Raw genomic sequence first — 21527 nt, 5'->3', positions numbered from 1 at the left:
ACGGGGACGCACAGCAGCATTGCAGTGTCAAAACATTAAACTACTCAGTGCATTTGGACTGAAGTAACTGGGGTTCATACAAAATCTATCACTTAGAGATGAAGCTAATCTTGAAATTCAGCTGCACAATGTTTGGCAACTTTTTAGGTGTAGGTGTGTATGTTAGGATATAACAAGAAGCAAAACGTACACAGTACACAAAGAACTGCTGTTCGGAGAAGCACTAAGACAGGTTTCAGTGTATTCACCTCATCTCTGTATTAAGTGTTACTTCATTTAACGGAAAAATGTGAAACAAGGCAAGCCAACATAGATACCACTAGGATTTTGCAAAGAAGAAAATAATTTTATTCCAGTGTTAAGTCATAAAACAGTGTGATAAAAATCAGACCTTTAACAATTGCTAAACTTTGTGCAAACGCATTAAGAAGCTAGGTACTTTCCTATTCAGCTATTCGATTGAATGCAATAACAGGTGTTCACGATACTACATGCTTACAGAAGCGCACTAGAGGAGTCAGAGACCAAGGGTTTTAAGACTGGTTACACTGATAAAGGAGCGATCTACCTACGAACAAATACATTTCTCTATTCTGCAATTCAGACGATTTTGATACGACTACTGCAGTATCAATTCTTCTCAACCTACAGTGGGAAGCCTAGCAAACCAAACAAGCAAAGAAGATGGTTCCTGCATGAATATTTTGATATATCTTTCCATTAGCTATCTGCCAGCAACAGAATACTGCTGATTAAGTTACACAGTTCATCAATAACTAACACATGGTGGGAAAAAGATAACTGTTCTCTGGAAACCAGTAATACAGACATCCATTCTTAAGAGTTAGATTATAAGCTTACAATGCACAGAGACTTCAGGCACAGAAATGCCAGATGCAGTACAATTAAAAAAAAAAAAATCTTCTTGAATGGACTGTGCTATAAGAGAATAAGGCTGTTAAACATACGTGGATGAGTTTTTCCCCACACTGTCCTATGAGGTAGGTATACATCTCACCTATTTCACAGGAAAAGAGGCATCAAGTTTAGCAACTTGTTACAGTGATATCACAAACAGGACAGGTTCCAATTTCCCAGACAATTAACTAACCCTGCCTACCCAGAATCATTATAGAATTGCATAGATTAAAGACCCTGCGTCAACAGGGTAGAGCCATCAGTCACAAAATTCATGAGGAATTCCCACCACCTTTCCCCTCGGTCTCCCACATAAAAACAATACCTTAAGGGAAGTGACATGGAAGCAAAAACATGTTTTTAATTCTGATAAATTTGTATGGAGCTCTTTAAAATGAGATTTGAGTTGAGACTGCTGAAATGAAAGCTGAAGTAACTGTGGCACAGGCCTTTTTCACTCCACAATGCCGAGTTCACAACCAAGCCAGAGTGTCCTGACATCTCTACCATGTTGTCACTGGCCATGCATGTTCATCTGAGTACACAGATCCTAAATACTCCTCTTTAGAAATGGAATCAAACTGAACCCTGGGGCTGCTCTATCTGTCTACAGCACTTCCTGGGGCGTAGCAGCTGGTAGGTGTCCTCCGGACAAGAATAGCACAGGGAGGGACCCAAACCTTTTCAAAGCAACCATGCAACTCTGTGCAAGGAACACTTTCCTTGAACTAGAACACAACTTTAAGAGGTATATCCACACCTCCGCACATCTGCTAAAAAACAGAATAAATTGCACAACAGAACAAGCTCATGAAAGTTTACAGAACTTAAATATTTATTTTTAAACCATTTAAAACCCCCCCAAACATTGAAATAAGCTTCATCTATAAACAGATTTACAAGACTAACAGCTACAGAAGCTAGAGAAGCACTACAATTTGTTTCTGTGATGCAGTTATTTTGTAAAGCTTCAGATCAACTGTATTTACAACTTTTGCTGCTCTTACATTTATAAAAATATTTATTTAATCCATAACATTATTGTTTTCAAAAACTATTTCCAGACTTTTTTCTCAGATATAAATTCTAATTGAATTTCAGTTATATAGCAGATGAAAGTTTTAAACAGAAACATTTTTTAAAATTAAAACAAGGAGTTAAAAGTAATTTTTTTTTTTTTTTTTACAGTGTAGGCACCATTGAAAATAATTGTCCTTGGCATATCTAACCACCATCTCTCACAAGTGTCCTTTATATAAAAAGGATGTAATGGCAACATTTGACTAAAAATGCAGTATTTACTTGCACACCATTACTTTTTCAATATTTGGCAGATATATTTCAGATTCTTTAAAATGACTTCTGTGCAAAAACAAAATGTGCAGGTCTGAACCATAAAATAAACACACCTAGCCTTTATCAAAAATAAATTTACACCAACAATTCCACAGCTAAGTACTGAAAAACAATCCCAGTTCAAAACTTCAGCATAATATACATACTGGGCTGAAAAGGGGAAAAAAAAAACCAAACCAAAACAGAAGAGATTACCCATCTAGCAGTACCATAAATATATAACTGAAAGCAACTTTATAGTCTTACCTAATTTTTATGAAAAAAAAAAAAATTCACTCCGTACTGCACAGTACTACCTTTTTGTGAAAGAATATCTATAACTCAGTTATTTGCATATTAACCGGTAAATACATATTTAAAATACACTTTCTGAAAATTATAAACAAATTATGTTGATGTACTGTATTTAAGAAAAAAAAAAAGTGTATAAATATCTTACAGGAGAAACAACACCACCACACAGAACGCTGGTGTTACACTTATACCTGCTCGTGAGGTATGTATCATGCGACGCTCGGCTTCTCTGGCTCCCTTCCACCCAGGCATGTATACTCAGAGGAAAAAAATTAAATTAAGTTAAACTGGACTTCAGGTTTTGTCCATTATTGCCAAAAGTCCCACCCCCTCAACTGTATTGCTCTATATTTTCCTACCATGATGATATAAGATTGAATTACTACTTCAAAACCTGTTCTAAAAGGTAATACACATACTGTACATCAGGTTATACCTGTTGCTACATATCACCTGCAAACTATTGACATATTGCTCTCAAATATATTTAATCATAGAGCTGCCTAAAATACTGTACCAATTTAGAATTAAAACAGATACTGTTGCAGGTTTATTTTCCAGGGCACGATAACTATATGCTGGTTGAAGCAGGTGCTACAGCAATACCCTTGCCACTACATTACACGTTTTGAATACGCTTGTGAAAAAGCTATTTTCTCTGAAGCTTGTTAGTGATTTACAAAAATTTAACTCATGAATACAAAAGACCTGTACTTCCCCATGTACAGGAACAAAATAGCATCAAAACATACTGTACTTGCACTTTCTATTAACTAAAGTAATGGTTATTTCTAAAAGCAAAACTACACCTCAACATTTATCAGATTAAACAGGTGAAACTACAATATTAAAAGTTGTTCTTTACAAAATAATTTCCTGAAAATATAAAACCATGTGCACTGCCACAAAATAGTCGAGTAGGTTCTTTCAAATCCTCAATCACCATCAATATGTTGCAAAGATCCAAAAGGCACAAGGAGCTCATGAGCTAAGCACTGCCAAGCTTGAAGTAGTTTTGGTGGGTTTCACTGGGTCCATACGAAACAGCAGTCACTTATGTGAAGTTTCTTAGGATGAGTCATTAACAGAAAATCTACGGATAAAACAATGCAAGTAAGAATTTTGTTAATCATATCGTTTCAGCTTGGCAAACAGCACATAACTACTGTTGCATCACTGAACTAGTACATGCCTTCATCTCAACAGTTCATAGGAAAAAAACATCAGCAGTGACAGTCTCAATAAAATATTCCCAAAAAACATCATCCATTCTTCTACTCTCTTACTGCCTACAAATATGCTTACAACAAAATTGCAGGCTAACTTAAAGGAAGCAAGGTATAACAACTACAGTAAAATTGCAGCACTAGAAGACCAAAGAGATACAGTAATTCTTTAGTCTCAAACAGAAGCATTACATATAACTACCAAAACTAAAAGTTTAAAGCACTGGACATAGCAGATCTTTCACTTACCACTAAACTACTCAAATTTACCCAAGATATGAAGTTCAGTGTCAACTAGCGTTTCCTGTGCAAAAGTACTTAATTTAATGTTTTTCTTTTAAAATAAATTTTTTCTTTTTTACCTTTTTTTTTTTTTTGACACTGCATACAAAAAATTCCTTAACTTACTTCTGAAATTTCTCCATAAGTTTCTTCACCATCTTATCTGTGATCCCTGGACATGTTGCTTCTGCCATATTAATGCTCTTCTCAAGTTCCTCAATTGCTTTCTTTCTGCTGGCATTATTTGTGTCCTGCTGTTTGAGCTGAGTAGCAAACCAAAACAGATACAACTTACAAAAGTTATCAGACACTTGGGTAATAATTTCAAAAGACGTTTAAGTCAAGACTTACCTCAGCAAACACGGGGGTGATTATCATAGTTAAACAACTCAGGGTTTTAACAAGATCCTGGTCCTAAAAGTTAACAAATAAGGATTATATTAGTATATTCCTACGCAATGTACAGACTGCATGTAACACAGCACATGTAATTTTGAAGGCACAGTACATCAACAAATGTTACGTGATGTGGAAACAGATGCCTGATGACATATCGTCAGAAAAAGAGTTTGGTTTTTCCTCTCTGATATTACAGAAGTCTTTAAAATTCACATTTCTATGAGCAGATACTGATCTATTAGTACGCAGTACCTTTTGCATTTAAGGCTGACATGAGCAGAGGAAACAGCCCTAAAAAGCATCATCTCTTGAACTACAAAAAGACAGTCAGTCCTTATGAAAAGTCAATAATTACTAAGTTTTATCACTATCTTCTGTAAATTGGCTCAATACCAGCACTTAGAAAGAACAACTCTTCAGATTGTACATACCGTCCCATTCTGTAGTTTTTTTGCATCTGGCTTCTTTCGAACTGTAGTAAAGCTCCACTCAGGATGAGAGTTATTTTCTTTGTTACTGGACTCCCTGAAAAAAAGGATACAATGTACTTAACACTAGCCACAACGTAACACTGAGCAAGCATAGGCAATCCAAACACATAATAAATCTGTGTGAATTAGTTCTACATTCGTTAAAATAAGAAAAAAAAATGTGTATTGAAATGTTAACTGAACTCCAAAAAAAAAAAGTTTCAGAAGCTGAATAAACTGAAATACGATCAAAGCAAACAGAAGATGTTATCTACCCATACAGCCTACCTTCTCCCACGGCATCCCATTTAAAAGAGTTATCTGATACACAGAAAAGCAAGTGACTTACAGAACGCAAGTTGTGCCACAAGCATTGTGCAAACTTCTTCATACACCTCAACCTTGCTCTGCAATATTTCTAATTGTGACTCATTGTTTTTTGTATAATCACTAGCCTCAGACTAGGAAATACATAGCACTTACAGAACTGAAATTGAGTTCAGAGAGAGAAAGTTTAGAGATAATGAGCACATAGCTTGACTTTCGAGTTAGTCTTTAGGTTCATACAAGGAGATTTCTTAAAAGAAGTCAATGAAAAACATATGGAATAAAGACATATGTACAGAAGAGGAGTTAATTACACAGAGAAACTGCAACAAACCTACCTTAATAACATTATTAAAAAAAAAAAAAAAAATTAAACTCCAGAAGATACTAAACTGAAAATAAACTTACGAATCTGAACCTTCGGAATCACTTTCATCACTACTATGTCCCTCTGCTTTCCACCTCTTAAATCTGTCAATCAGTTCTGTCAGATATGAAGTCTTCTTGGCATTTTTCATAATGAATTTGTGCTTCAGAAGTTCTTTTGCAGTAGGGCGCTGAAAGAAACACTTAAATATTTAACATTATGCTAACATTTCATGATTTTAAATGTTAATAGGGGAGATTTAATAAGACAACTGACTTCTAGAGCTAACTCATATAGTATCAGGAAATTAGTGAAACAGGAACTCAAGAAAAGCCAGTAATCCACATTTACAAGCACTCTAAAAATACGACCAAGTCACATACAGACTATACTGCTTATCCTTCTATGCTAGAAGGTACACACCCAGGAAAATGACTAATCAAAATTCTCCAATGCAACATTTCCTTGTAAGCAGAATTCAGACAGAAAAAGTTCTGCTGTAGAAAAAGACTTCACATTTCTCTCCTCCATTAAAGCTTCTCTTCTGAGAATATCCTAGGTTTGAGTGCATTTTAGGAAGTTGCCTCTGCCACCACCGTCCTCCTTTCAGAAGGGACCAGGATGGAGATACAGCTATTAAAAAGCAACACTATCATTTGCAGTGGAAAGTATAGTCTCTAAAAATATTTCCACCAACTACGATGTACTACATCAGCAAATACTTCACAAGTGTGAGAGAGTAGAAAACAAAACCAAAACATCTATACACACACACACATCTACTCACAAATGTCGGGTCCTTATTCAGACACGCATCAATGAATTCTTTAAAAGGTTTACTGAATTCTCCTAATAAGGTTGGAGGATTGTTTTTTGGAATGAGAAACAGAACTCTCATCGGATGCATATCGGAGTTGGGAGGCTCCCCTTTGGCTAGTTCAATAGCGGTGATTCCCAGTGACCAGATGTCAGCCTGAGAAAGCGAAAAGTTAATTTTAGTACAAAATTGAGGGCTATCATGACTATATATTTAATAACTGAAATCTTCATATATACTGCATCAATGTAATACAATTAATTTTAGTCTAAGTAGATAATGCACAAAGATTCCTTCCTAATACTTGAAGTCTGTAATTCTCAAAGACCTGGCTAACTATTCTACAATTCTATGATTATTGTGACTTAAGCAGTCTTTAATGACAAACATCTACAACATCACTTTTGTTGCACACTGTCACTGTGGTAACACTGTTACCAAGTTCAACCTGTGCCTAAATACACAGGCTTTTGGAAAAAGCTTCAGAAACATCAATCTTCCTTGGATTTTTTTCTACATAATGAACTACAAACTGACACAAATTTCCTATGTATAATTCAGATTTTGTTTAGACAGCAAAACTGCATGCTGATGTTACTTTTTAAACTGATGACCTTGTTTGACACTTAGATGACCTTGTTTGACACTTCACTCTAAAGAAACAAGGCACAGAGTTGAATCAAATTCAGTAGTTCATCACTTCCTTTCTTTCCTAACAGATGAACTTAGCTAGAAAATTATCAACTTGTTACACCTAAGACATCAAGTTCACAGTGTAAGTTTCTGAAGAACAATGAAGGGGTATTTATTTTAGCTAAAAGTAAGCATTACAAACAAATTTTGTCTTTGTATCAAAGTATCTTATGAACTATAAAATTCTTTTCCGATTTAGAGATTTTTCCCAAGTGAAATACACATTACTTGCATCTTTTTAGATGAGCTACAACAGGTATTAAGGTCACTAAAGGTGTTTCTCATCAAAAAGTGCCTGGTAATGGTTGACTACTCTTGGTACAGAAGTCATAAACCAAGCTGCCCATAGAGTAAACAAGGGTTAAAATTTGCATCTCTTCAATATTCCTCTCGTATTCACAAGAACTAAGATATGCGTATTAACACAAAAGAATTAAACTAGCTCATTGTTTATTACTGAAATACCATAACCAACCATTGCATATTGGAGCAGAATGTTTTGAAATAAGAGATGGGGCTTGTAAATAACTACCACTATAAAAATGTATGAAATCCTATTTCATTTTCTGTCATTTTGAAGTAGGCAGAGAAGCAGAGAGGTTTAAATTCCATCCAGATGCCAAAATATTCATCAGTATTAGTCTAGAAATTGAAGTGTATCCTATTCAAAACCCTTCATCTGTCCTACCAAAGGGCAGTGTCTTCTCCGCTTTCCCACCAGACTTTTGGCATAGAAAGAAAAGGGAGAAGATATTGCTCTTGCAAAATATTGAGGAGATAGTGAAGGCAAAAGATCAGGTTGCTCAGAGAATGTAAATGAAGGCACGGTGCAGCTGATTTACACACAGGGCAAGGAGATGAGGAATTATTCTCACTTCAACTGGACAAAACGTATTTTCAAAAATGCCCTAGGGAGCACTGAAACCCTGAACATGAGAACTACAACACACTCCTCCGTAACAGGAAGAATCCTTGTGACATGTACACAAATTCATTCAAGTCTGATTGATCCTGGGAAGATCTCCTGGAGCGTGAGTATCTTTGGGACATCTCAGATATTCAACAGTCTTTTCTGTATGTGCACATCACAACACAGTTACATGTTTACTCTTTGAGAAAAACCAGTATGAAATAATTACTTTGCATATAGCAAGATTTTTACATTTCTTGCTCCTATTCAAGGTTGCATCTACAGAGTGTAGGAAGCCCAGTGCCAGCACCGAAGTACACTGCCATTTCACTAACCACAAGCTCTAGGTCATCTTGTGGGTGATCTCACATGGGAAAAGATGAGACTGTTCCTCCTTATCATCGCTCAGTACAGGGACATATAGCCACTGTATAATGGTACTGTTAATTTTATTATCTGAAACTCTGTAATTTGAAATCTACTTTTTTTCCCTCCATACTGATAGAGCTATATCCACAAAAAATCAAAGTACTTTATGTTGGATCTGCAGATACAAAGAAAAGGTATTCTACTCTCATACTTACTTTCGAATCATATGCTGACTGCTGAATAACTTCAGGGGCCATCCAAAACGGAGTTCCAACAAAGGTATTCCTCTTAATTTGTGTGTCTGTCAGCTGCCCAGCAACTCCAAAATCAGCAAGCTTAACATCGCCTTGTTCTGATAACAAGACATTGGCAGCTGTCAAGGGGAAATAACATAGTATCTAAGTTAGAATACTGCTTTTATGATTGTTAAAGGCTTTAAAAAAGTAAAATTTAAAAAGTTATGCACCTTTTATATCCCTGTGAATTTTCTTCTCTGAGTGTAGGTAGTCAAGACCTTTCAATATTTCCTTTAGCATGGTAGCAATCTGGAACTCATCAAATGGGCCAGCACGCAGCTTTAGAGAAAAGATACATGGAAATAAATTTAGTCTTGTATCTAATTTTTCCCTTGTTATTGATTTAATTAAATCTTAAACTTGAAAGACTTTTTTAAAGAATTAACAGAATTAATGAAATATTCAATGAAGTATGCCATCATTCTATCAGAAACAGGTGCCATTGGAATAATCATCTTCACATCTCCTCTACTGACAATACATTGTTAGTTTTTGTAACTGTTACTTTTCCAATGTATACAGGATGCACTCCCCTCAGCCTGCAATGCACATGAGAAGCTAGAACTAACTTTCCACAGAGGTATAGTTTCCTATAGACAGTAAACACAGTAGACTAAATTATGCATTTTAGATTAAGTGAATTAAGAAAAGCAGTTTATTTCAAAATAAATTAGCCTATTGACTGTGGTTTTTAAATAGAATGATGCATTTCTCTCCTGTTCCAGCATTTTTTACTCCATGTATGCTTTTGCATCAAGAACATAATGCACTACTACAAAGCTGCTAGTATGGGTAAGTGTAAACCTTGCACATTAGAAAGTGACGTCAACAAAACATAAACAATTAAGGTGGGTGATTCTGCTATTAAAAAAATACCACCACCAAAGCACTGAAACAGAGAACACTGTGAAATTATGGTATGGTAAAGTGAGGCAAATGAGGCAAAAAAGTTCTGTTCTTCTAAAGGTTCAGTGGTTTCAATTGTCGCTAGTAAGAGCTATTTCACTATTTCTGACACTCCACAGAGGAGTAGCAATTACTCAAAAAGTGTTAGAGTACCTCACAGCCCCTTTCTCAAAAAGGCTAAGTTCCAGAGCTACAAACCACTATATGCTGCACATAATCACTACGCTTTTGCATTCCTGCAGCTGAGTTGATGTGATGTAGTTTCATAAAGAAGTTTAAATAGGTTTGTGAAGTTAAGCACATACTTCAACTCTTGCAGACAGGACCACCAAGGGCAAGTATATAATTAACACCATTCTGAAGTACTGAAGACACAACGTTTTTCCTTCAGAATCACACAAACAAACACTGAGTTATACTGTCTTACAGGAAAGGGTGGGTCTCTAACCTTTATAGCTGAGGCAGAGCTGTACTGAAAGTATGGGGAAACCACTTCCACATACAGTGGACTGTGCTCTCCTACTCTCTAAGCTACCTCCTTCATGAATGCTGCACTACCTTAGGTAAAATGGACTTTCATGCTTAACTGAAAATACCTGAAAACACAACACCTTTTAACCAGTTAAAATTAACTGTGTGCCCACAGAGTACACTTATTCATTCCTGAGACCCAATCCCAAAGGAAATATTTTTTATTCAACTGTAATGAATGTTCTACTGGGGGGAGGGGACAGGGAACAGATAGATGACCCAAAACTCCAAAACCAACCACATCTGGCAAGAACAGTACTTCTTCTCATACTAAAAATAATTTGCCTTACATATGACTAAGAACAAATGGATGCTTCCTAACGCTTAGAGACAAACAGTAAAAACAAACAAAAAAAATCCACATCAATTCAATATAACAGAACTACCCTTCAAATTCACAGTTTTTGGAGCACTGCAATGTAGTAGTGATATAATATCAGCTGCCTCCAGGGACTAGATTTTATAAAGAGATACAAAAGCACATAAGGTTCACTAATAATTATAATGCAAAAAATAACATACTTACAAGATCCAAAGCTGACCCTCCACCCAAGTATTCCATTATTATCCATAGTTTTGTGCCCTGTAAAGGAAGGCATGAGTTGAAAGAAGCCCAGGGCTGCCATAAAAAAATAAATATATATATTTCAATAGACTACCAGCATACTGTTAGGATACTGCAAATGCAGAATCTCATTAATCACCCAGTTGCATGTATTTAGTTCTTGTAGAATGATCACACAGCTTCTTTGAAAGATGTCTAAATATAAATTGAAGTTTGACTTCTGTATTTAAAAAGCCAACAAAAAAAAAAAACCCACCGCCACTCCCTCCACCACTAATCATTTTCCACTCACTGGTATCTAAAATGATTCCATCTAAAGGAATGAATCTTGGAGAAAAAAGTGATTTGGTGGTGGTTTAAGTTTAAACTCCAAGTTTTAATGTAAGGTTGCAGCTCTTAGCAAAAGACTGTCTTTGCACTACAATTATTAGTTCCAGCTATTTGTGATACAGAAGCATTACAATTTTAACAGGAAACTTTCCTGTAACAGCAACACACCTCTCATCTGAGGAAAATACTCAGAACTTAAAAGTTATTTTAAGTGAGAAATGAGCATGAACACACTTCAAAGACAAGAGAAATTTAAAGCCTAATGCAGATAGCTGCTAGATATCTCTTCACCTACATGTAACTGCACAAGCATGTATGTAACATGTCTACAAGCTCCACCTTAAGTTGTCAGATCCAGCAAAAAAATGAGAATTGACAGCCCTTGAATATGCTTGTACCTAAGGACTTAAATCCTGCCACAAACCATGCCTGCTACCATAGAGGCAGCTCCAATTTTGAGATACAAAGCAGCACTACAACCACCAGCAGGAGAAATTGCACTGCCAGACCTGGAACCCTATAAAAACTTTCAGGTTTCCTAAGTTTTCAGATCAGAGGTTCAAAATGGACCATTAAAAGGTCAAATATATGAGTAATACAGTTCAATAAAAAGTATGACTTAAGACATCTATCTTAGGACTTTTAAATAAATTATTTCTAGCAATATTGCAAAGTGCACGTATTCCTTCACTGTATGCTATTTGAATCTCAACTCCTGTGAACACCTGAGTTTCTGCACTTTCTTTGTGATGTCTCAACTACTAGAATACTAGAACTGACAAATTCTTCTAACACCGATTTCTAGATGCTGACTTTGCCCTTGGTATACAGCTGCAAAAGATGGCTGGGTCATATAAACAAAACTGGAAAGATGTGGTATCAGATCTACAGACTGTATGTTTCAAAACTGGGATCTTCTGCTATTTGCTTTTTGTCAAGAAAAACATTTCTTCATTTAAAATAAAAACCAGTTATTACAAATACTCAACTGAACCAGACCTGGTGAAGTACCACACATGAAGTCTCCAGCAAATATTTACCAATGCTAGTTCCTTATAACAGAGCACAAGCTTATGGCAGAAGTACTTTTTAAAGCCTCTTGCATTCTACATTGTATGCTTTCCCACCCTATTGCCTGATTAGTGACAGAAATCTAAAGAAAACTCAATGAGCAAATAAAGGTGCAGTTTCTGAAAGTACCACATCCAATTATCTTAACAAAGCGTGCTCTATTAGTTTTATACTGAATTTTAAAAACACACCATTTATGAGAATCTATTCCAAAATTATGAGATCAGCAGGGAAAGGCTGGCTAATTTTAGCAATTTTCATAAAGCCCAACTTTGTCAGCTGAGAAGACCTGCAAGGAACTTCAGTTTAAGGCAAACATTGTGGTTACCAGACATGTTTGGAGGATTTGACTATTACTTGAAAACAGTATAGGGTGAAAATGAATAAGTACTGTGTTTCTGAAATAAGGTCTCAAAGAAATTGCTACTATCCACTGTAACTGGGTGTGGATATTTTTTAGCCAGGCATGAACAACCTTTTTCCTAGCTATTTTAGGTCAACCAAGTATAAATAGACAACGTAGAACAAACAGTATCTTTAGATTACCCCAAAGCTTTGCTGCACAAAGTTGTACAATTTTGATGGAAGTCTCGGGATGCTACTATAGGAGCTCTCCATATTCAAATCTGAAAAACTGAGAATAACTTCAGGCTTGTTTTTATTGCAAAAGAAAAGAGCAAGCCCAGGTGGCCATAATAGTTACAAGGATAAATATTTAATTCCCCTCAGCTAGATGGCACAAATATGGAAAACAATAATGAAACTTCAGTCATCAATAAAAGATCTATCTCTATGGGATCAGACGGAAAGTACAGCTCAAATATTTTATCAAGCTTCACAAATTTGTGTAACCAAAACTAGGGTAACTTATAATACCTTTAATGCTTCTCTTGCCTGAACTGATATGGTAGTAATACATTTTGACAAGCCACTAAGCCTGAGGAAAACATTCATTTTATCTGTCTAACATAACTTACACTGCTGCACTGCTGTGCACTACCACTTTCAGGGGTACCCTCCACGATCAGTGTTTTATTGAGATGTGATGTTAATCACAATCAAAGTGCAATATGGGATGAGAAGACAAATTTAGATACTGACCTGCCACAAATATGAACATCCACAGACATCTACATCAGGATTTACATTATCTTGCAGCTATAAAAGTTGCATTAATACAGTTGCAAGCTTGTGCAATTCTACAAGCACTTGTGAAAGACACAACATAAAGGTAAAAAATTTTACTATTGTATACAAATGTGTTTATTATGGTGCATTCCTTGACTATATATATGCTTGTATATCACCTAACAATACCTAAGCTCTAAGATTAATTTAATAGGAAACTCCCATTCAAACTCCAATATTCAAGATATACAGGTATCCCAAATTACAAAGATATAGGAGTACTGCATCTTTTTGTGTCACAATAATTGAAAACTGGCATCAGCTTTATCTCAAGAATCTCAAGGAAGTAGACCTTGTCATCTCTTAGCAATGACAAGGTTTTTAAAGACTAAAATATCTGGTAACAGACAAATAACATTGCACTGCTAGGTAAAAATATAAAGGGACAGACCATATTTTAAAAATCCAATTTACAAGTCAGATGTACAAGCTGTAGTTAATGAGCAGTCAAGCTGCAGAATATAAGTGTAAGTTACATGGCATCAGCTGAGCTGACTAAGTTACAAATTAGTAAGTCAAGTAATTGAAATAAAGACACTCTTCCCTCCTCCCTTTCAGCAGCAGGAGCATCTGGAAGAGCCTGCATGTAGCTGGTAAGCCCCAGGCTTGCTGAGACTGGGCCACTCCATCCCAGTCAGCCGCAAGGCTGGCTTTGCATCCTGAAGTGTGAGGAAACTGTAAAGCTGCAGAATATGTAGAACAAACTGTAAAAAAATAAAGCCTCTCATCTGAAATGCTTGCAATTAGAAAATCATCACAGTTAACATCTCTCATTTCATGTTCTAATCATAAACAATTTTCAATTATCAAACATGCTATCTTGCCAGAGGAAAAACTGAAACAGACTACAAATTGATGATGACAGTCTGCTTATTCAAAGCTTCCTTAAAATGGGTTAAAAAACAAGAATAAGTTACAACAGAAGGTGTTCCATTACAGTTCAATTCTATCAACTGAGGCACACATGAAAAACCTGATGCCAACACATGGTCACAGCTGCAGTTCTTTCAAAGTAAAAACTACCAAATTTTGTATCCTTTAAAGCTTTAAACCTGATCTAGATTACACAACTAAAAAAATATCAATAATATTTTCAATAATACAGTTTCCTTAATGGGGCTTTGAGCAACCTGGCCTACTGGAGGCAGGAAGGTTGGAACTGGATGATATTTAAGGTCCCTTCCAACCCAAACCGTTCTATGAGTAAATGTTATAGGCAACCTGAATGCCTTTGCACTTTAGGGTTTGCTTTGGTATAGCAAAGAAATTACTAAGTCTCTTTGATTCAAACAGTACAAAATTCAAAAACATTTCTAATGCCACTCCTAGAGCTCCAGAGAAAGCTACATGTATGAGTAATATATTTAAGTAAATTATTTCTATTCCAAATAATAAGCATGGTCTGAAAGAGGGTAGACTGACTCAACAGTTTTATTTTCCTGTAAATAAAGATGCAAAGGGAAAATTAAAACTCTCCTGCATTTTGAAATACCTTCTATTTACTGTATGCTTATGCTCTTTTTAGCCGTTACCTTAAAAGGTATTTCTAGGAATATTTTCAGTGATCTTCATACATAAAACTAAGTATTCACCGATAAAGCCATGTGATCAGTTTGAATGTGATCTTCGTACCAGTCATTTCCACAGCAAAGTGCTATTAATCTTTGCAGCCTAGGACTTTGCTTTTTAAGAAATAAGATGTCAGAATTTAACCTCAACGTTCTTTAACCTTTAATTATACAGCCATCTGGTACACAACTGCACCTATTTCACTGTTTCCAAGAGATGTCTAAAGTATCTAGAGACTAAATCCTGAATGAAGTACTACACAGCTAAATACTTAGGCTGACAGCCATTCTCAGAGCAATAGCTAATAAGAAGTTAAACGTACTTAACAGTAATTTTAGACAGTAATTTTATTTATCTATTTTTAATTACAGAACTAAAAATGTTCATTTATTTGCAGACATTTTTATTCAATTACTTGGGGTACAGCAAGCAGTAGAACTACCTATCATGCTAGTCTGGGATGGAAAATATTCCCGTGAAGCATTTTTAGTTTTTTGGTGTGGTTTGGTTTTTGTTGTTTCGGGTTTGTTTTCCTTTTTTTTTTTTAAAAGGAGGAATTTCTTAAAGGAATGGGAAAATAACCAAAATTCCACAAACACCTCCCCAAGCTCCATGGACAGAAGTTTTCCTCCCCTAAAAATACTAAAAGTGTGAAAAGTAAACAAGAGATCAGCACTAATCTTTCAAAATGTATCCATTTAGAATAGAAATGGAAAGAACTAAAACAGTGGTAAGGAAAGTACTACAGCGTTAACACAAGCCTGTATGTGACAGGAATTTTTTAAAAGTAAAAAAAACTCTATCCAGAAGTTGACAGTTTCATAGCACTGATAGGATAATTATACTTACATATCTAACAAAAGGGGAAAAGCGAAAGATTTGCATAATAAGGCCAAAGACAAACTGCTGTAATGCACAAGTACTGAGGTAGATTTGCAATACTCTTTTTGCTTTCAATGCATATGTTGCTGTAAATAACGAAGAGATTATTTTCTTCCCCTATTCAATTCATAACTCACACAGCTTTTTTCCACACACCACCCCTCAAAAAAAAACACAAAAAAACCCCACAAAAAAAACCCCCACACCCACCAAAAAAACCCAACCAAAACACAAACAAGCAAAAAGCAAACAAACCCCCACCAAATGAAGGTTTCATTTACTCCATTTACAGCTGCTGAAATAGCTGTTCAATTCTGAAATTTAACAAAACACTTTTCCAAGTAAAAACATTTCCAAGCAAAAACACTTTCCAAGATTTACCTTGACCTGTTTGTACTTCAGGGGAAACAACTGGGCTTTTACAACACAAAGTTAAAATGACTGATACCCAGGAGGATAATATTTAGGACTTAGCTTGTCACAGAAAATAAAGGCCTGTAAAAAAAGACTGATCATGTCTGGATCTGCAGTAGCATTTGTGCACTGCTCCAGGGAAACACTGCTAGCTGAATTTAAAGTTATCATAGAATCATAGAACGGTTAGAGTTGGAAGGGACCTTCAAAGGTCATCTAGTCCAACCCCCCTGCAAGGAGCAGGGACATCCCTGACTAGGTCAGGTTGCTCAGAGCCTCATCCAGCCTGGCCTTGAACATTTCCAGGGATGGGGCATCCACCGCCTCTCTGGGCAACCTGTGCCAGTGTTCTATAACTCTCCTTGTAAAAAATTTTTTCCTAGTTTCCAATCTAAATCTACCCCCCTCTATTTTAAAACCATTACCTCTCGTCCTATCGCAACAGGCCCTACTAAACAGCCTTTCCCCATCTTTCTTGTAGGCCCCCTTGAGGTACTGGAAGACTGCTATCAGGTCTCCCCAGAGCCTCCTCATCTCCAGGCTGAACAGCCCCAACTCTCTCAGCCTGTCCTCATAAGAGAGGTGCTCCAGCCCTTTTATCATCTTCATGGTCCTCCTCTGGACCTTCTCCAACTGGTCCATGTCCTTCTTGTGCTGGGGGCTCCAGAACTGGACACAGTACTGCAGGTGGGGTCTCACCAGGGCAGAGTAGAGGGGGAGAATCACCTCCCTCGACTTGCTGGCCACGCTTCTTTTGATGCGGCCTAGGATGCGGTTGGCCTTCTCTTCTTGAGAAGGACCATCTTGTTCTAATATACAACGATGCAGGAAAGTAAATTCTACTGTATCTCAGAGCTCTATCACTTAATAACAAACAAAAAAATCCCACTGACTGAGCCTAGTAAAGAGAAGGAAAGACGGGACATCAGTGACAAGCTGTAGGTCCACTTGAGCACGAAGAACCCACTGAATACTAAGTAAACAGGAAAGCCTCCATAGCTGTCTTATCTTGGTGAAAATGAGAATTTAGTATTTGGAGGGAATACAGAAAATTAAATTACCCACTTAGCATTAAAATACGAAAAATTAAATACTTTGGCAATTAAAGAGGAAAAAAGCCAAATCTACAAAGAACACTACTAAACAAATTCTGCAAATATTTTCATAGTATCACTGAAAGATAGAGGACAACGGTGACACAGGAATGTTTCTCAAAGTTCTGTCTTTAGAATAATGTCAAAAAAACCCAGTATACCTTAAGGAGCCAGAAATGCCTGAGGGAAAACAAAACAAAACAAAGCAAAACAACCCTAACAAAAAAACAAACAAACAAAAAAACCTAAGCAAACAAACCAAGAACAAACAAATAAATTCAACAACAACAAAAAAACAAATGCAAGCAAACAAAAACCCCCAGACATTTAAGATAGCTCTAACTATAGTTAACACTTTAGCTTTTATTAAAAGGTTTGAGATTTTTTTTTTTAATAATCTAAAACATGTACGCACTGCAGATCATTTAAGCAGTATTTAAGGTGATAATACCTGGACAGTTTTGCAAGCTGAAAAGACTTACTCACCATTTTGGATTTCTGTAGGTTTTCATTTTTGTTTGTTTGTTTTTAAATTATGCCTTAGATAACATTTCACACAGCAGTTACATAACTCCGCTGATGTCAGTTTTACTTTGTCTCAGCCCTACTATGCTGCATAATTACCAACACATCTCTACATGGTGCAGGGCTTTTTTACACACCAGAGAAAGCCTTTTGTATAACTATGAAGGTAGTTTTTTTCTTCCATAGAAAGGCCACAAAATTGTGCTAGGGATTGTGGAGGGCGGAGAGAAAACCAAGGTCCAAAAGCAATAGCAATGGCAAGAGGAATCCTCCATCAGCTCCATTCATTCTCTGGCCATTTTGTGCAAATTCTAGCCTCAAAGAGCAAGCAGCCAAAGGAGCAAAACAAACTGAAAACTCTGTTCAAAGAAAAACAAAAACCTCCTAAAAAGGTCAAGTTGGCATGATAGTTCTTGCTCAATTTTAGATTTTTTTTTCCAAGCAGCATTGAAAAAAAATGGATGCTAGCAAATCTTTGTGCAGTACTGTACATTACCTTTAAATATGATCCGTAGTATTTTGTTACATAAGGACTATCACACTGACTTAAAACAGTTATCTCTTGCTGTATATCTTCTATTTCATCTTCTGCTTCCTCAAGGTCTATGATTTTTATAGCAACCACTTGCTGTGTCCGATTATCAATTCCTTTAAAGACTTCACCAAAGGAGCCTTTCCCAATGCGTTCTAGTTTTGTGAATAGTTCTTCTGGGTCTGCTCTATGGTTCTAGGAAAAAAAAAAATATAAATAAACACGAGTTACTTAATTTACTTCCAAGTTATTAGCCCTCATTACTTCCCAAGAAGCACATAATCCAGATTTATCATCACTAGAAGGCTCGCATCAGATAAATTTATTTCCTGCACACTAACCTGTAATTCAGCTATTAATTACAGAACATACATTATGCAATTATTTCAAAGGTAAATGAGCCTCACCAGGAAGGGAGTCAGATAGAAACCTCATTTCACTTCCCCACATAACAACCCTTTAAAATGAAAGAATAGAGCCGTTCTTAATACTAATCCTATCTGTGCAGTAATTCAGAAGACTGGGGAATGCAATTACTGGTACAGAAGCACTAACACCATCACCCAGGCAGAAAAGGTTGGGCTTTCTACTTGGCCAACATCCTTGGGCAGACAAAGCATCCTACCAAGTAATAACAGCATGGAGCCAGTTGTGAGAAGGCTGCACTACCTGGTACTCACCGGCAGATTTTGAGATCTGATAAGTTCAGGCGTGTTCAGGGCAGCTAAAAGTGCTGACAAGAAGTAGAGCAAAAGGGACAGAGATGTTCGAGGAAGGAATAAGACAGCTGGAGCCAAGTACTGAAACTGAGGTACTGATCAGAACCAGCTGGTATCACCCAAGCATGCCTTAAAAAAGGGGACCAGAGCACCAGACAGCACAGCACTGCTGAGGACACTTGGCTTGCAGTCTCTGTTCATTCACTACTCTAAGGTCAGCAGACTGATTAGTATACAAAGATTTTCAATTTCTCAGCTCCATTAAAGTAATCACAAAAGAAAAAAGAAGTAAATTCTCATTTTCCCTTCAAGATAAAGCACGCTATGTGGCTGCTTAGAGAACCTTGTGTATCCATAAACCACAGCAATGACTTCTAAAACACAAGACTTCAGACCATAGTAAGAAAGTTTGCAGAAAGGTGTTTTAAGAGGCAAGACAGGCATATGACTAACAGCCCGCACTTTGCCGAACAATAGAATTAAATACATTACTGCCATCAGAACCAGGCAAGTAATTGCGCAAATCAATCTTTGACAAAGAAACACCTTCAAAAAAAAAAGCCTTCTAATTCAACAGCAACATTTGAAAATACAAAAAAGATGCTTTGTTTTAGATCTTTCTCACACTCCAAGACTCAGAACCAGCAAAAGAAGTGACAGCTTTGGCAAAAGCAGACATTCAGCCCCAGGCACAGATTACCCTACATAACAAAATACTCAGGTATCAACATAAAACTCCAGAAAACATCTTTACACTGGTGTTCTTGCAAACAGATGCAAAAACTTTACGGGGAAAAAAATACATTACTACTTTATACTAGTCCAAAACGGACAATCTCATTTTCTCACTAGGCCCTTATTGTTACTTCTTCCCATTTATTACACAATATGGTGAGATGACTCAGGAAACAGATTTAGCTAAGAGTTAACCATATGATTTGTCAGGTTTATTTTTTGAGCAGAATCGGTTCACTGCTCATATATACCAAGCTGTCATTTATGCTATCACAAGAGGAGGGAACATGAAGTAGTACGGCAGATTCATGGTGATCTGTGGAGTTAGATATTTAGGTTTTGCGAATATACAAGACACACTGCTGTTCCTGAGCAGCACATTAAAGCAAGAAGAATGAGGAATTTCCCCTTTGTCTACAACACGCTTGTTGCTACTCTGCTTCATGAAAAACAACAAAAAAAAAAAACCACAAAAAAATAAACCACACCACCTTCAGAGAAATAATTAAGCAAAAAGTTTTGTATTTTCTTCTGTTGATAGATTCATTGAAAGACTTAAAAGATGAGCAAATGCATGAAACACAAAAAAAGACAAGATGAGTACTATTTTGATCTGAAATCTGGGACAGCTGATATTATATTGGGAAACAAAATTAATGTAGGCCCCAGGTGCTCATAAATCTTTTAGTTAGACACAAAAAAAAAAAAAAAAAAAAAAAAAAACCAACAACAAACAAACAAAAAAACCACAGTAAACCTTCAAACTGACCAAAGATAGCCATATTGCCATACACTAGGTGCATCAGTTCCTGCCATCTTTTCATCATTAAGACTAAAAAACCCTGAATTTAAAAATTTATTTTCAGATGTATTTAAAAAAAAAAAAAAATTGTAGACACAGTTGTGGCAAAAGCAGCGGCAGCTGTCACCCAGCCTTTTCCTGCTGCTAAATAAGCTGAAAAATTGTCATTTAGCTAGCAACCTAATGTGTTCCTAAACTACAACATGAGTTGCAATAACAAATAATTAACTGATAGATCTCCATTTACAATAAACAAAGACACACCCCCCCCAAGAAACAAGAGAGTTAAGAGAGAGGATTGGCAAAACTTTTAATTAATCCTAAAATAGTCATCTTCAGAAAAACTATCTTTATTTTGAGACATACTTGGAGCCTGGATTCTGGGAATCAGTTATACTAACTAAAAGTGACTGTTAATTTGAGAAGAAACCTGTTAAACACTTCCAGACAGACAAAAGAAAAGCAATTTAATCACAGACAGTGGTGAGCTAACCCAACCCTTCACAAATGTTGATGAACTCAAAGGGCAACACTTGGGTTTTGCTTGGGGAGAAACCTTAAGTAGAAAACTCCTCTGGGCTCCTCAGTGGAAATGCACATCACTCAATCCTGTACACTCACTTAACGGTCATCAACAAAACAAGCCAGTCCTCCAAACTCTTCCCCGAGTGACTTCAGGTGAATCAGAGCTTTACAGGCTATTTTAACTTCTAACAACTCCCAGTACCATTACGCTGGAATGCTGGACTTTCCGACACTTCAGAACTCCATATACATCCTTGTGAGCTAGAGGTGGAACAGAGGGGCATCAGAGGAGAACAAACTGTGCAGGACTAATAGAGGAAAAAGTCACATCTTTCTATTCTGAGAAAATCCTCTCACAGCAAGCAAAGTCAGCTTTACAGCTTCTGTTACTCACCAAGACTGACAAGGAACTGTA

At 36.4% G+C, this 21527-nt stretch overlaps 1 protein-coding gene across 1 annotated transcript in view; it reads right to left on the bottom strand.

Annotated features, from left to right (window-relative positions):
• Window positions 1–1729: 1729 nt before the first annotated feature.
• The window catches only part of STK26 (serine/threonine kinase 26), a 32983-nt gene continuing 13185 nt past the window's right edge, over window positions 1730–21527 (bottom strand). Inside the window, exons 3-12 of the mRNA XM_086756173.1 lie at window positions 18296–18526; window positions 10688–10744; window positions 8895–9003; window positions 8644–8801; window positions 6427–6612; window positions 5681–5829; window positions 4907–5000; window positions 4428–4490; window positions 4203–4339; window positions 1730–3661 (exon numbers count right to left, since the gene is read on the bottom strand). Of these exons, the coding sequence (XP_086612299.1) occupies window positions 3637–3661; window positions 4203–4339; window positions 4428–4490; window positions 4907–5000; window positions 5681–5829; window positions 6427–6612; window positions 8644–8801; window positions 8895–9003; window positions 10688–10744; window positions 18296–18526 (1209 nt within the window). The 3' untranslated portion in view covers window positions 1730–3636. The remainder of the gene's footprint in view (window positions 3662–4202; window positions 4340–4427; window positions 4491–4906; window positions 5001–5680; window positions 5830–6426; window positions 6613–8643; window positions 8802–8894; window positions 9004–10687; window positions 10745–18295; window positions 18527–21527) is intronic.

This window comes from Chlamydotis macqueenii, chromosome 11, assembly GCF_036417535.1.
Source record: "Chlamydotis macqueenii isolate bChlMac1 chromosome 11, bChlMac1.mat, whole genome shotgun sequence".
NCBI lineage: Eukaryota > Metazoa > Chordata > Aves > Otidiformes > Otididae > Chlamydotis > Chlamydotis macqueenii.
The sequence above is the reverse complement of the archived record's forward strand: the minus strand, read 5'-3'. Positions and strand labels throughout refer to the sequence as shown.